Raw genomic sequence first — 15,642 nt, 5'->3', positions numbered from 1 at the left:
GGCCTTGAGAGGTCACAGGTTTTTCTATTTTAGCCCTACTGACCTATTTTTGACCGCACGTGAACCAGTTTCGAACTTGACCTAGATATCATCAAGATGAACATTCAGACCAACTTTCATACAGATCCCATGAAAAATATGGCCTTTAGAGAGGTCACAATGTTTTTCTATTATTTGATCTACTGACCTAGTTTTTGATGGCACGTGACCCAGTTTCGAACTTGACCTAGATACCATCAAGGTGAACATTCTGAACAATTTTCATGAAGATCTTGTGAAATATATGGCCTCTAGAGAGGTCACAAGGTTTTTCTATTTTTAGACCTACTGACCTAGTTTTTGATGGAACGTGACCCAGTTTCAAACTTGACCTAGATATCATCAAGGTGAACATTCTGACCAATTTTCATGAAGATCTTGTGAAATATATGGCCTCTAGAGAGGTCACAAGGTTTTTCTATTTTTTGACCTACCGACCTAGTTTTTGATGGCACGTGACCCAGTTTCGAACTTGACCTAGATATCATCAAGATGAACATTCTGACCAACTTTCATAAAGATCCCATAAAAAATGTGACCTCTAGAGTGGTCACAAGCAAAAGTTTACGGACGGACGCACGAACACCGCACGATCACAAAAGCTCTGTGACAGGTAAGCTAAAAAACCTACTAATCTTTGACCTCCAATTGTGACCTTAACCTTCGAGCTAGGGGTCCGGGTTTTGCACATGACGTCGTCTCATCATGGGGAACATTTATGCCAAGAAATATTAAAATCCCTTCACAGATGGCCTAGTTATTGACCGGACAGGACAGCCCTGTTGACCTCCAATTGTGACCTTGACCTTTGAGCCAGGGGTCCGGGATTTGTGCATGACATGTCGTCTCATCATGGGGAACATGTTTGCCAAGTGATATTAAAATCCCTTCGTGAATGACAGAGTTATGGACCAGACACGAAACACACCCTGTTCATGCTATGTAAACATTTGACTGTCAAGTGTGACCTTGACCTTTGAGCTAGGGATCTGAAAGTTGTGCACGACACATCGTCTTATTATGAGGTACATTTGTGCCAAGTAATATTAAAATCCCTTCATGGATGGCATAGTTATGGACCGGACAGGAAAAAAGCCCTGTTGACCTATGACCTCCAACTGTGACCTTGAACTTTAAGCTAGGGGTTCAGGTTTTGCAAACAACACATCGTCTCATTATGGAGAACATTTGTGCCAAGTAATATTAAAATCCCTTCATGGATGACAGAGTAATGGACCGAACACAAAATTGTGGACGGACGGATGGAAAAGCGCATTCCTATAGTCTCCGAAACTGGTTTTCAACCAGTAGGGGACTAATAATATGCAACCCACAAAGTTTGACTGTTACATGTATAAGCAGCCCCCAATTCACAACTGGAAACCAAAACAGATTTGGGATGGACAGACAACTGGCAAAACTATACACTCATATTTTCATTAAAGATGGTGGTGGTGGGGGCAGGGGCGGGATGAGAGTGGTGCAATGATGATTGTACATTTATATATTTCTTCCACTTTAAGATCATATCTTACTTTAAAAGTAAAAACTGCAGAACTGTAATCAAACAAGACAATTGTGTGTTTCTAATTTATTAGCCTTCACATAATGTAATATTTCTTTTTTTCCTTCCAGATATACCAATCGTATTTTCATGAATGTTCTCCGAGATAGCACTTGTCCAGATTCTTGTTTGTCTATATAATACAATCACAAACATTCGTGACAAGAAGGCTACATGTCCATAGTTGAGCCACAAAATTCCACTAACAATACCACATGTATGTATATAGTTGAGTCACAAAACTCTATGTTCAAAAAGGTTAAATCACAAAAATCCATGAACAACAGGGTCACAAGTCCAAAGTTTTACCATAAAAGTCCATGAAAAATGTAAGTCCACATGTTCACAAAAATGCCCTTAGAAAATTATGTTGTACCATTCTTCTCTGATGATGGTAACAAGTCAAACTACTACATATCACAGTGTTTTCTGCAACAAAACAATCATCCTTTGGAAAAATGGGAGTTTCCCTTTTACATTCAGATCTATTCAAGATTTATCAGCTGAATTACTTGAGTTTGCATTTTCACTGGTATTATCAGACTGATACCGCCATCTCATCCATGCCACCTTTGATCTGTCCCAAAAGGCTGAAAAAGAGTCATAAGCAGGCCGAACATCTAGCAGCGTAAACTGATATGTAGTTTTATCCACTTTTCCGCCATCATAATAGTCAATTATATATCTAACTTCCTTCCCACATCTGTCAACAATCCAATCATGTCTGTCAAATGGAAGTTCATACCTGAAACAATATAAAATATAGTTGTAACTCCAGTTTTTTTCACACTCGCTTATCTCATTATACTGGTTATCTCAACGATATTTTCAAATCCCAGCAAAGTTCCATCTAACTATATGTACTATCACTCTGATTTACTCAAATTTAACATACCACAACTCCATTTGAGTGGACAGAAAATGAAGACCCTTCAGTGATATTCTTTAGTTAATAAATGCAAGTATCCATATGTCAAAGTAAAATTACTGCTGCAAACTTTAAATAAGTATGAACCATGAACAAGAGCTATAGGTACCAAAGACTACAAATTTCACTAATTTTGAACCCTTTCCTCCTCATACTAGTTTACAAACAAGTCTTTAAAGAAAAAACTTACAAAGATGACAAAAGGGCACAATTTTGTGAACTGTAAGTCAGAGTTATGGAACATAACTTAGAATGGTCATTTCATTATGATAAAGACTTACGATGACTCTGAATGTACTCAGTGCAATAGTTCCTTAAAAACTGTCAACATGCAAAACTTTCAACACAATTGTCTAAGTGAACAAAGAGCATAAAAGTTTGCCAAACTGTATGCCAGACAAACTTGCCATGTGAGGTTATGTATTTCATGCTAAAGGTGTTTGGGGAGTTTGAGATATTTGGTCAAGAAGTTCCTGAGAAACCTTTTCACGCAAAACCTTCACAAACTTTTGGTGCTAAAAGGAGCATAATCTTAACAAAATAAAAGCTAGTTATGTAACTTGCCCTTTGTGTATGTGCGTGTGTGTGTTGGGGGTAGAGGGGTGGGGGAGGCATCAATATGTTCGTCATAACTCATTCTTAGTAATAATTACCAGCAAGAAACTAGGGAGTACTACTGAGCTAAAAGCCAGCTGGACGTCTTCCCCTAATGAAGGAATAACCAAAGAATCCAGACAAACAGTAGTCAGATGCGAACAATTCAATGTAAGTGACTTTAATCATTCCATCATACTGACCTCATTCATTCTGTATAATTACCTAAATCTTTATCAAACAATGACCATGGAAGATGTAAAAATATCTTACCCCATCCAACTCCTGATCTTTGCTCTGGGGGAGTAATCTTTAGCTTTACCACCAAATTTCTTCAGCTTAGGATTTGTACATTCCCTACAATGAATAGGTACATGTTATATTGTCATGAACAAGTAAATCCTCATGCCAAGGTGTCAAAAAATATGTCTTCAATCTGATTATTTTAATGCTTAGTACTGCAATAGTATCTCTTAAAAGGAGTATGTGTGACTGACTGAGCTTCTATTAAATGCAACCCCTACAATCAAAAAAAAAAAGAAAAAGAAAAGAAACAAGAGCTGTCTCCATAGGATGACATATGCCCCCGATGGCACTTTGAATGAGTAGTTATGGCCGATGTTAGAGTTTAGGACCTTTGACCTACGGAGCTGGGTCTTGCGTGCGACACGTCGTCTTACTGTGTCACACATTCATGCATAGTTATTTTAAAATCCATGCATGAATGACAAAGATATGGACCGGACATGCCCATCAATGCACTATCATGAAAAATGACCTTTAACGTCTAAGTGTGACCTTGACCTTTGAGCTACAGTCCTGGGTCTTGCGCGCGACACGTCGTCTTACTGTGGTACACATTCATGCCAAGTTATTTGAAAATCCATCCATGGTTGAAAAAGTTATGGACCGGACACGCCCATCAATGAACTATCCTTTAAAGTCTAAGTGTGACCTTGACCTTTGAGCTACGGACCTGGGTCTTGCGCGCGACACGTCGTCTTACTGTGGTACACAAACATGCCAAGCTATTTGAAAATCCATCCATCGATGACAAAAATATGGACCGGACACGCCCATCAATGCACTATCCTTTAATGTCTAAGTGTGACCTTGACCTTTGAGCTACCGACCTGGGTCTTGCGCGCGACACGTCGTCTTACTGTGGTACACATTCATGCCAAGTTATTTGAAAATCCATCCATCGATGACAAAGATATGAACCGGACACGCCCATCAATGCACTATCCTTTAATGTCCAAGTGTGACCTTGACCTTTGAGCTACGGACCTGGGTCTTGCGCGCGACACGTCGTCTTACTGTGGTACACATTCATGCCAAGTTATTTGAAAATCCATCCATCGATGACAAAGATATGGACCGGACACGAAAATTGCGGACAGACTGACAGACGGTTCAAAAACTATATGCCTCCCTTCGGGGGCATAAAAAAGAAACTGTGTTTATTGGACATGGATGTCCCAGCTATGACTGAAGTAAATTAAAACAAATCCAGGTGAGATATTTATTTACCATGTTATCGTCAAAGAAATGAAAATCATGTTTCACGATCTGAATTAAAAGGCAATGCCAGGTATTACACGAAACATATACATTAGTTACTGATTTCGTAGCAATGTTTTTCGCATGTATAAACCTGATTTACACATTTTTTTCAAAGAGCGAAATCATGAAAGTAGTGTCAAAATAGCCATTTTAAGTTATATTTTGTGGCAAAACTTTGGAATGAAAGATTGACCGGACATCTGTGATAATTTCCAAGAATTCTGAAATCCTGGTCGTAGATTGATTTTGCCAAATTCCAATGAAAAACTGTCATAAACAGATTGGCTTGCTCTCGTTTGTCATATATTTTCGCGACCCCAATTTCCGAATAATTTTGGTCATTTAGAGAAAGACCTACCTTCTTTTGGGACAATATTGTCATTACCAATGACCTACATTTTTCTTCATTACATTTTTTACATCCAAGAGAGACTACTCAGTGATTACCATTCATGTAATATATCCCTTTTACTGTACATATCAATACCATTTTTTAGCTGCTTTTATGATCCTACCACACACTTCAAACAAACTACCCCAACACTACCACACAATTTAGACTGTGATTCTTTCTGATACTGCAGCCCCTCTGATGTTGACTGATTCGTTCAGTTTATGTTAATTATCTCAAAGAAACAAAAAATTTTACGTTAAGAAAATTTAATTTTATTATTTTTTTCCCAAATTTAACAAGCGAGCTCATAAAAATGTGAAAATAAGGGGTATACTGTAAATAAAATTGCAGTGGAAAGGTGTCCTTAATTGCCCCCGGACCCCTCTGGCTGATCGGCTACTTTTCTATATCAGCCCGTTCAACAAAACTTATCGACAACCCTGCACACTGTCTTGTTCTGTAGAATGTTTGTACCAATTCACTTGAATATCGTTCTATGCATACATACAACAGACCAGAAAAGAAAAATGAAATAAAACCTTTGACCTCTGAAGTGTGACCTTGACATTCGAGTCTGAACTCTGAAGTAGCAAAAGCTTATAAAATTTTGATATATATCTACACAGCTTATGTGTAGAGATAGTACCTAAGTTTTTCAAATCATAGGTTTGAAGTTTAAAAGCTTTGAAATGAAGAGAAATGTCCATATATTTCTCAGAAACAGAAATATAGACAATATTTTAACCAGAAGTGCGGAGTTATGAGCATTTAATATTTTCATGATAACGAAAATTTTGTGATCAAGGAAATGTAACTCTTCTTGAACATGGAGAGCATAAACATCAAAGGGACATAATATAGTCAATATTTTCTAATTGGGTGCATTTGATTTAACATTCAACTTTGATCTGGATTGCTAAATACTGATCCATGATACTGTGTGCTAAAAATTTAGAACATCTGGAACAGTCTATTAACAGCAAAACTATGCTTTAGCAGAATCTAAATAGAGTTAAGCTCTAACTGGGACTCGAACCCAGGACCTCTCACACCTAAGGCAGACACTCTACCACTTCCCTATAACAGCAGTAGCTAATAGCTATGCAGTTTAATTGCTGGATTACATTGCGTGAACTGGAACAATAATCGGTGAACTCCGATTATTTGGCGTATTCGCTTTGTTACCTAACGGCAATTTTTGTGTAAAGAAAAAAATAAATATAATGCTGCCAACGTCATAATTGGTCAAATCTGCCCAAATTTCTCTGACGTGTTGTTCAGAGTATGAACTTACTAACTGGCAGTACCAGTGAAATATTTCTTACACTGAATCTTTTATATTTGCCCTTTTTGCAGCTGCCGAACGGCAAAGACGATGAGATTTGTCCAAATATAAGTAATTATTTTACCAGTTTTGAGAGGATTTCAATTGATGGGAAATTGCAGTTACAAACTAAATACCTTTCTGCAACACATGGAGTCATTAGCATTCGCTGTCAATCAGAATTATGACTGAGATCGACTGTCATTCATTCATTTCAAAGTTTCATAGACAGAGTCCTGTTGTTTACATTTTTATCGTAACCGGTGCACTTGTAAAAATCACTTTAGTTTGAAAAATCAAAGTATGCGAAGAGCTATGGTACGGTCTCTATTATGTGCACTGAAGTATCTGTTTCAGTTTCCAGAAGCAGGAATCCCTTCAGCTAAGTCACACTTCCCCTTTGGTATATAAATGGACCTGTTTCCCTGAATAGTAAAAATAGTTTAGTAAAAACAGACCAGAAGTGAAGCCTACCTTGCATGAAGAGCCTCCCACATGAGGACTTCTTGCCATGCTTGTTCATTATTACTGTTGTGTATCTTTATGATGTGTCCCATATCATTCTGACTTATCTCATCTTCTTTCCATCGCCAACCTATAATCATTTGTACATAAAAATGTATACTGTAACAAGAAAATATGACACTGAGACACCCGCGTTCAAGTGGTTATGTTGCATTGACTGCCGTGTTCTTTTTTAACAAATCAACTTGGCACAAAAGGTGTGGTAATGGATTATAAGATTCTTTCACTGGATATTGGTGCAGATGGGAATATCCGGCCCAGAGGGTAACTGTTAAGGCGGCTACGAGGCTCCTTGCCGAGTTACCGCCTAAACAGTTACCCGAGAGCCGGATATTTCTATCTGCACCTATATCCAGTGACAGAATCTTTTTCTTGCATACCGATTTCAACAAATAATAATAACAAGAGGGCCAAGATGGCCCTAGGTCGCCCACCTGAGAAACACACAATCTAGATTTCATCAAGATAATCATTCTGGCTTAATGTCAGGAAGATCAGTTGGAAAATATAGCCTCTATCGCATATACAAGCTTATCCTTTGATTTGACCTAGTGACCTACTCTTTGACCCCAGAAGCCCCATATTCGAAATTGACCTAGATTTTATCAACGCAAACATTCTGACCAAATTTCATGAAGACCAATTGAAAAAAACAGCCTCTATCACATACACAAGGTTTTTCTTTGATTTGACCTAGTGACCTAGTTTTTGATCCCAGACTACCCATATTGGAAAGTGACCTAGATTTCATCAAGGCAACCACTCAGACAAAATTTCATGAAGATCAGTTGAAATTTTTTTGCCTTTATCGCATACACAAGGTTTTTCTTTGATTTGACCTAGTGACCTAGCTTTTGACCCGAGATGACCCATTTTTGAAATCGGCCTAGATTTCATCAAGGTTATCATTCTCGCCAATATTCATGAAGATCAATTGAAAAATACAGCCTCTATAACATACACAAGGTTTTTCACTGATCTGACCTAATGACCTAGTTTTTGACCCGAGATGACCCATTTTCGAACTCGGCCTAGATTTCATCAAGGCAATCATTCTGACCATTATTCATGAAGATCAATTGAAAAATACAGCCTCTATCGCATACACAAGGTTTTTCATTGATTTGATCTAGTGACCTAGTTTTTGACCCGAGATGACCCATTTTCGAACTCGGCCTAGATTTCATCAAGGCAATCATTCTGACCATTATTCATGAAGGTCAATTGAACAAGAGCTGTCCGTAAGACAGCCAAGCTCGACTATTCGAAATATTGTCACAGAAGCAGGAAATGATTACCCAAAATGTTAAATATCAAAAGAGTTTTAAGTTTGAAAGGGGACATAATTTGACCAAAATGCATATCAGAGTAATGGGACTTGATGCTATCAACTAGTTTTATAACCCCGAAGAAACATGTTAAGTTTCAATTCAATATCTGCATTTGTTCTGAGGATAGTAACTTGCATGTAAAACTTTAACCAGAATTTTCTAAGTCCAAAAGGGGGCATAATTTGCTCAAAATACATGTTAAGAGTTATGGAACTTGACCCAGTGAGGTTGGTAATTGACCTACAAAAAGAATAAATAAGTTTCAAAGCTATATGCCTTTTGGTAATAGCTGTATGTACTAATGCACGCAAAACTTTAACCACAATTTTCTAAGTCCAAAAGGGGGCATAATTTGCCCAAAATACATGTCAGAGTTATGGGACTTGACCCAGTGAGGTAGGTAATTGATCTAGAAAAAGAAAAAATAAGTTTCAAATTTATATGCCTTTTAGTAATAGCTGTATGTACTTGCACGCAAAACTTTAACCAGAATTTTCTAAGTCCAAAAGGGGCATAATTTGGCCAAAATACATGTCAGAGTTATGGGACTTGACCCAGTGAGGTAGGTAATTGATCAAGAAAAAGAAAAAATAAGTTTCAAATCTATATGCCTTTTAGTAATAGCTGTATGTACTTGCACGCAAAACTTTAACCAGAATTTTTAAGTCCAAAAGGGGGCATAATTTGGCCAAAATGAAGGTCAGAGTTATGGGACTTGGTGCTATCAACTAGTTTTATAACCCCAAAGACACATGTGAAGTTTCAATTCAATCTCTGCATTAGTTTTGGAGATAGTAACTTGCATATAAAACTTTAACCAGAATTTTCTAAGTCCAAAAAGGGGCATAATTTGCTCAAAATACATATTAGAGTTATGGAACTTGACCCTGTGAGGTTGGTAATTGACCTAGAAAAAGAATAAATAAGTTCCAAAGCTATATGCCTTTAAATGACAGCTGTATGTACTTGCATGCAAAAACTTAACCAAGGTGTGACGCCGACGCCGACACCGACGCCGACGTGAGTAGAATAGCTAGACTATTCTTTGAATAGTCAAGCTAAAAATACAGCCTCTATCGCATACACAAGGTTTTTCTTTGATTTGACCTAATGACCTAGTTTTTGACCCGAGATGACCCATTTTCGAACTCGGCCTAGATTTTATCAAGGCAATCATTCTGACCAATATTCATGAAGATCAATTGAAAAATACAGCCTCTATCGCATACACAAGGTTTTTCTTTGATTTGACCTAGTGACCTAGTTTTTGACCCCAGATGACCCATTTTCGAACTCGGCCTAGATTTCATCAAGGTTATCATTCTGACCAATTTTCATGAAGATTAGTTGAAAAATACAGCCTCTATCGCATACACAAGCTAAATGTTGACGGACAGACAGACGACAGACAGACAGACGCCGGACATCAAGTGATCAGAAAAACTCACCTGAGCATTGCTCAGGTGAGCTAAAAACAAAATCATTTGAACGGCTTTCTTTTTAGAACTATTTCCTATGGCAGTGTATTTAAACAAAGCGCGGGAAAACAACGTCCGTAAACAGGAAAGACGTCATGACGTTTCAAAACAAATAACAATGTTTAGTTCCGGTTTTGTTTTATCAGTTGCAGCGTAACGTTATGAATTTTTGATAAAATAACGTGATTTGAATCGAGAAATATACTATCAGGAACCAATAGGAACTGTCAAGGTATTAAATTTTTATTCCGTTTTTTAAATAAAATATATATTACTACATAAATCTTCTACATACATGTAGTTCTTAATATGTCATTCACAGCACGAGAGTCATCTTACACCCTGGGGTGTAAGATGGATTTTTCCAGCACCGGTAAGATACCGGAAATCTCCGTCTGGTACATTTATGCAAGAATTATTTGTAATCTGGCTGTCAAGACTTCTATGAAAATAAAATATTAATTTCTTGTTAAATCATATTTTCATAATTGATTTTTCCCATGAATTTATATGTATGTCTGAATATTTCATTAACATTGTAGCAAGTATTACTGAATCAATTATTCTTGATCACCACCTTCCTTGATGGCTATAGCTATATAAATTCATGTGCAACATTCATATTCAGTGCTGCTCTACATGTTACCATGTCATCAAGCATATTCTCAAATTGGACAGCTGTTTAAAGTGTTTTTAACAAAAAATGAAAGGCCCTTTGGAACTATAACTGTTTAAAAGGTCACCCAACAAACAACTGAGTGAAATATTTCTGAAATCAATCAAGCTATTTTAGACTCAAGGTTTTCACCAATAAGTAAAGAGAAAACACTCCTCCCCTCTCCCACTATCTGTCACACTTTTTAATGAAATAGGATGGTTAGCACTCTTTCAGTAGACTATTTTTGAGAAATTGTTAAAATTATGCCATAATTTCTGATGAAACCAGGCTGGTAGTCATCTTACATTTGTACGTCTATGAACTGCAATATCAATCTTGGTAGAGGGAATATTTGTGTGAAATCATTTCAAAATCCTACCCACATGTTTTTTTGAAGTTCTAAAAACATACATACATTTAAAAGTAATCATGCCCCTTAGAGAACATGTTTTTGACAAAATCTAAATAATCTGAACAGACTTGATACTAGGGCTGGGTACCGCCTTGAAAAAAATACCGCGGTATACCACGGTTTTTTCCTAATTACCGCAGTATATACCACATTATACCACCATATTTATCTTAAGACTTACAGCTATGGTAGTCGTCATAAAAATATTGAAAAACTCTCAGAAATACTTAATTTATTATGAGCAACAACGAAGACTAGGTACTTGACTAGAATTAAAGAAAAAAATACACTGGAATATTAACTTGACTAATGACTATTTTAGATTAAAATGACCCTTAGTATTTTTTACCAGCATGTATTCGTCGGAAGATGCCATATTGTCTCTAGGGAAGCACGGGTCACATGTATATAGGTCGCGCTTGTTTGAAGTTCGATTTGTGCACCCGTTTGATAAACCAGTAACGTTTACAAATAGCATGAAGGCTTCATCAAATCGTTTTCAAACAATAAATAATAAATTTCGACTCAACATTTTCCATACTATTTATTTCTTTTTTAATACATGCAAACACATACCAGGATATTTTAAACTATCATCATTTAAACAAGAATTCGGGACTTGCCGAATTTACCAGACTCAAAGTAAAAACAAGTGCGCCCATGACGTCATCCATCCAAACGGAATAATCTGGAGGTTTTCGAAGGTTTTGATTGGTGATCACGCGATCGATCATACATGTTCAATTGCACCATTGGGTGGTTATTTTTGGAAACTAGTAATAGTAGCATGGGAATTCCAGAGATATAAATCGAAAAATCATGCCTGGTGTCAATTGCTGTTACGAAAGGCTACATAGACAATGTAAATTAAAAATAAACAGAAGTAGGGATAATGTTGATAAAATACCGGTATTCCCCGATGGTACCGCGGTATCGTACCACGGGAAGATGGTACCACGGTTACCGGTATACCGGTAATATCGCGCACCTCTACTTGATACAGGGTGATGAAAATATTTCTTTAAAACAATAAAATCCTACAGATGGTTTAAGAAATGTTATCGAAAGATTTTTCAATTTTCAGCTCTGATGACTCCTTTGTGCAGCTGAGCAGAAATGTATGAGCAAATTTGGAAGTGGACAATCCGAAGAACATCCATGCAAAATTTCATTTACTTCTATCAAATTGTTCCAAAGATGTTGCGTGCAAAAAACAACAAGAGGACCATGATGGTCCTGAATCGCTCACCTGTCCCAACATGACCCAGTTTTGAACTGAGTATGATGTCGTTTTTTTCTATTATTTGACACAGTGACCTAGTTTTTGAGCTCATGTGACCCAGTTTTGAACCTGACCTAGATATCATCAAGATGAACATTCAGACCAACTTTCATACAGATCCCATGAAAAACATGGCCTCTAGAGAGGTCACAAGGTTTTTTCATTATTTGACCTACTGACCTAGTTACTGATGGCACGTGACCCAGTTTCAAACTTGACCTAGATATCATCAAGGTGAACATTCTGACCAATTTTCATGAAGATCCATTCAAAAGTATGGCCTCTAGAGAGGTCACAAGGTTTTTCTATTTTTAGACCTAATGACCTAGTTTTTGACTGCAGCTGACCCAGTTTCGAAACTGATCTAGATATCATCAAGATCAACATTCAGACCAATTTTCATACAGATCCCATGAAAAATATGGCCTCTAGAGAGGTCACAAGGTTTTTCTATTATTTGACCTACTGACCTAGTTTTTGACGGCACGTGACCCAGTTTCGAACTTGACCTAGATATCATCAAGATGAACATTCTGACCAATTTTCATGAAGATCTTTGAAAAATATGGGCTCTAGAGAGGTCACAAGGATTTTCTATTTTTAGACCTACTGACCTAGTTTTTAACCATAGTTGACCCAGTTTCCAACTTGGCCTAGATATCATCAAGATGAACATTCAGACCAACCTTCATACAGTTCCCGTGAAAAATATGGCCTCTAGAGAGGTCACAATGTTTTTTCTTTATTTGACCTACTGACCTAGTTACTGAAGGCACGTGACCCAGTTTCGAACTGGATTTAGATATCATCAAGGTGAACATTCTGACCAACTTTCATGAAGATCCATTCAAAAGTATGACCTCTAGAGAGGTCACAAGGTTTTTCTATTTTTAGACCTAATGACCTAGTTTTTGACCGCAGCTGACCCAGTTTCAAACTTGACCTAGATATCATCAAGATGAAAATTCAGACCAGCTTTCATACAGATCCCATGAAAAAAATGGCCTCTAGAGAGGTCACAAGGTTTTTCTATTATTTGACCTACTGACCTAGTTTTTGACGGCACGTGACCCAGTTTCAAACTTGACCTAGATACCATCAAGGTGAACATTCTGACCAATTTTCATGAAGATCTTGTGAAAAATATGAGCTCTAGAAAGGTCACAAGGTTTTTCTATTTTTAGACCTACTGACCCAGTTTTTGACCGCATGTGACCCAGTTTCGAACTTGACCTAGATATCATCAAGATGAACATTCTGACCAATTTTCATAAAGATCCCATGAAAAATGTGACCTCTAGATAGGTCACAAGCAAAAGTTTACGCACGGACGACGGACGCTGCGCGATCACAAAAGCTCACACTGTCACTTCGTGACATGTGAGCTAAAAATAGGAGCTGATGATGAGAAGTCCGATCATATGGCATCAAACTAAGTGCACAGAGTTGACAGCTCTTAAATGCAAATTGACACTAATCTTTAACTGTTTCAATTAGTCAAATCCAACATTTGCCATGTATTTCAGTTCCCACGAGTTCTGATAAACCGGCATTGCTTTAAGCTAAAGCAAATGATAACAATAGCGGATTCTAAAACCAAGGTCTGAATACACCCCCATCCTTCATATTAAATTTATCTATGTTGATAACCCTACCTTTTCTTAACATTGCATTCCAGAACATTTGCTGTGATGGATAGACCCAATTGTCCTCAGTTCCTGCACGAGGTATACCAGACACCTCTCTGTCAGTGGACAAAGGAAATGGCTGGTCTGGTGCTGGTCTCTGGTTTGGTGGCGGCATCTGAATAATAAAAGTATAATGATATCTTGTAACCTGATGAATCTAGTTCACTGAATACTGTTGATTTTGTACTGGTAGTATTTTTGGATATGGTTATATTAAACAGGTGTAAATTTTATCAAGTAAAATGTCCTACGTAGTAACCAGGCACAAGTTGGATTTTTTTGTCAAGGACAGAGAAGCTATTGAGGTATTAATTGTAAAACAAGAGCTGTCCGTAAGTCAGCCAAGCTCGACTATTCGAAATATTGTCACAGAAGCAGGAAATTATTACCCAAAACGTTAAATATCATAAGAGTTCTAAGTTCGAAAGGGGACATAATTTTCTCAAAGTACATGTTAAGAGTTATGGAACTTGACCCAGTGAGGTTGGTAATTGACCTAGATAAAGAATAAATAAGTTTCAAAGCTATATGCCTTTTAGTAATAGCTGTATGTACTTGCACGCAAAACTTGAACCAGGATTTTCTAAGTCCAAAAGGGGGCATAATTTGCCCAAAATACATGTCAGAGTTATGGGACTTGATTCTATCAACTAGTTTTATAACCCCAAAGACACATGTGAAGTTTCAATTTAATATCTGCATTAGTTTTGGAGATAGTGACTTGCATGTAAAATTTTAACCAGGATTTTCAAAGTCCAAAAGGCGGTATAATTTGGCCAAAATACATGTCAGAGTTATAGGATTTGACTCAGTGAGGTAGGTAATTGATCTAGAAAAAGAAAAAGTAAGTTTCAAATCTATATGCCTTTTAGTAATTGCTGTATGTACTTGCATGCAAAACTTTAACCAGAATTTTCTAAGTCCAAAAGGGTGCATAATTTGCCCAAAATACATGTCAGAGTTATGGGACTTGATTCTTTCAACTAGTTTTATAACCCCAAAGACACATATGAAGTTTCAATTTAATACCTGCATTAGTTTTGGAGATAGTAACTTGCATGTAAAACTTTAACCAGGATTTTCTAAGTCCAAAAGGGGGCATAATTTGGCCAAAATACATGTCAGAGTTATGGGACTTGACCCAGTGAGATTGGTAATTGACCTAGAAAAAGAAAAAATAAGTTTCAAATCTATATGCCTTTTAGTAATAGCTGTATGTACTTGCACACAAAATTTTAACCAGAATTTTCAAAGTCCAAAAGGGGGCATAATTTGGCCAAAATGAAGGTCACAGTTATGGGACTTGGTGCTATCAACTAGTTTTATAACCCCGAAGACACATGTGAAGTTTCAATTCAATATCTGCATTAGTTTTGGAGATAGTGACTTGCATATAAAACTTTAACCAGAATTTTCCAAGTCCAAAAGGGGGCATAATTTGCTCAAAATACATGTGAGAGTTATGGGACTTGACCCAGCGAGGTAGGTAATTGACCTAGAAGAAGAATAAATAAGTTTCAAAGCTATATGCCTTTAAATGATAGCTGTATGTACTTGCATGCAAAACTTAACCAAGGTGTGACGCCGACGCCAGGGTGAGTAGAATAGCTAGACTATTCTTTGAATAGTCGAGCTAAAAATAGCAAGAAGAATAACACAAAGTCTACTGTGCTCTGTTAGCTACAGATCTAAAGACTCAAATTCTTTTGATCCCAGTCTGTTGCTCAGTAAGATATGCAAGGGAGACTTTGGACAAAGATTACAATAAATTTTATCCCTATCGAGTATTCTTCTCAGTAAGTTTAAGTTAAACAAGAGGACCATGATGGTCCTAAATCGCTCACCTCTTCCCACATGAC

The 15,642-nt window shown here is 37.1% G+C and overlaps 1 protein-coding gene across 1 annotated transcript; it reads right to left on the bottom strand.

Moving 5' to 3' along the window:
- Positions 1 to 1,615: 1,615 nt before the first annotated feature.
- On the bottom strand, positions 1,616 to 13,898 carry LOC128551679 (holocytochrome c-type synthase-like; the record flags this gene model as incomplete). The annotated part of the gene is made up of 4 exons (XM_053532580.1): positions 1,616 to 2,348; positions 3,399 to 3,482; positions 6,884 to 7,004; positions 13,751 to 13,898. Coding segments are annotated over 4 exons (609 nt in total), but the record flags the coding sequence as incomplete, so codon positions are not given.
- Positions 13,899 to 15,642: the final 1,744 nt, after the last annotated feature.

Source organism: Mercenaria mercenaria, unplaced genomic scaffold, assembly GCF_021730395.1.
Source record: "Mercenaria mercenaria strain notata unplaced genomic scaffold, MADL_Memer_1 contig_1542, whole genome shotgun sequence".
NCBI classification, from domain to species: Eukaryota; Metazoa; Mollusca; class Bivalvia; order Venerida; family Veneridae; genus Mercenaria; species Mercenaria mercenaria.
The sequence above is the reverse complement of the archived record's forward strand: the minus strand, read 5'-3'. Positions and strand labels throughout refer to the sequence as shown.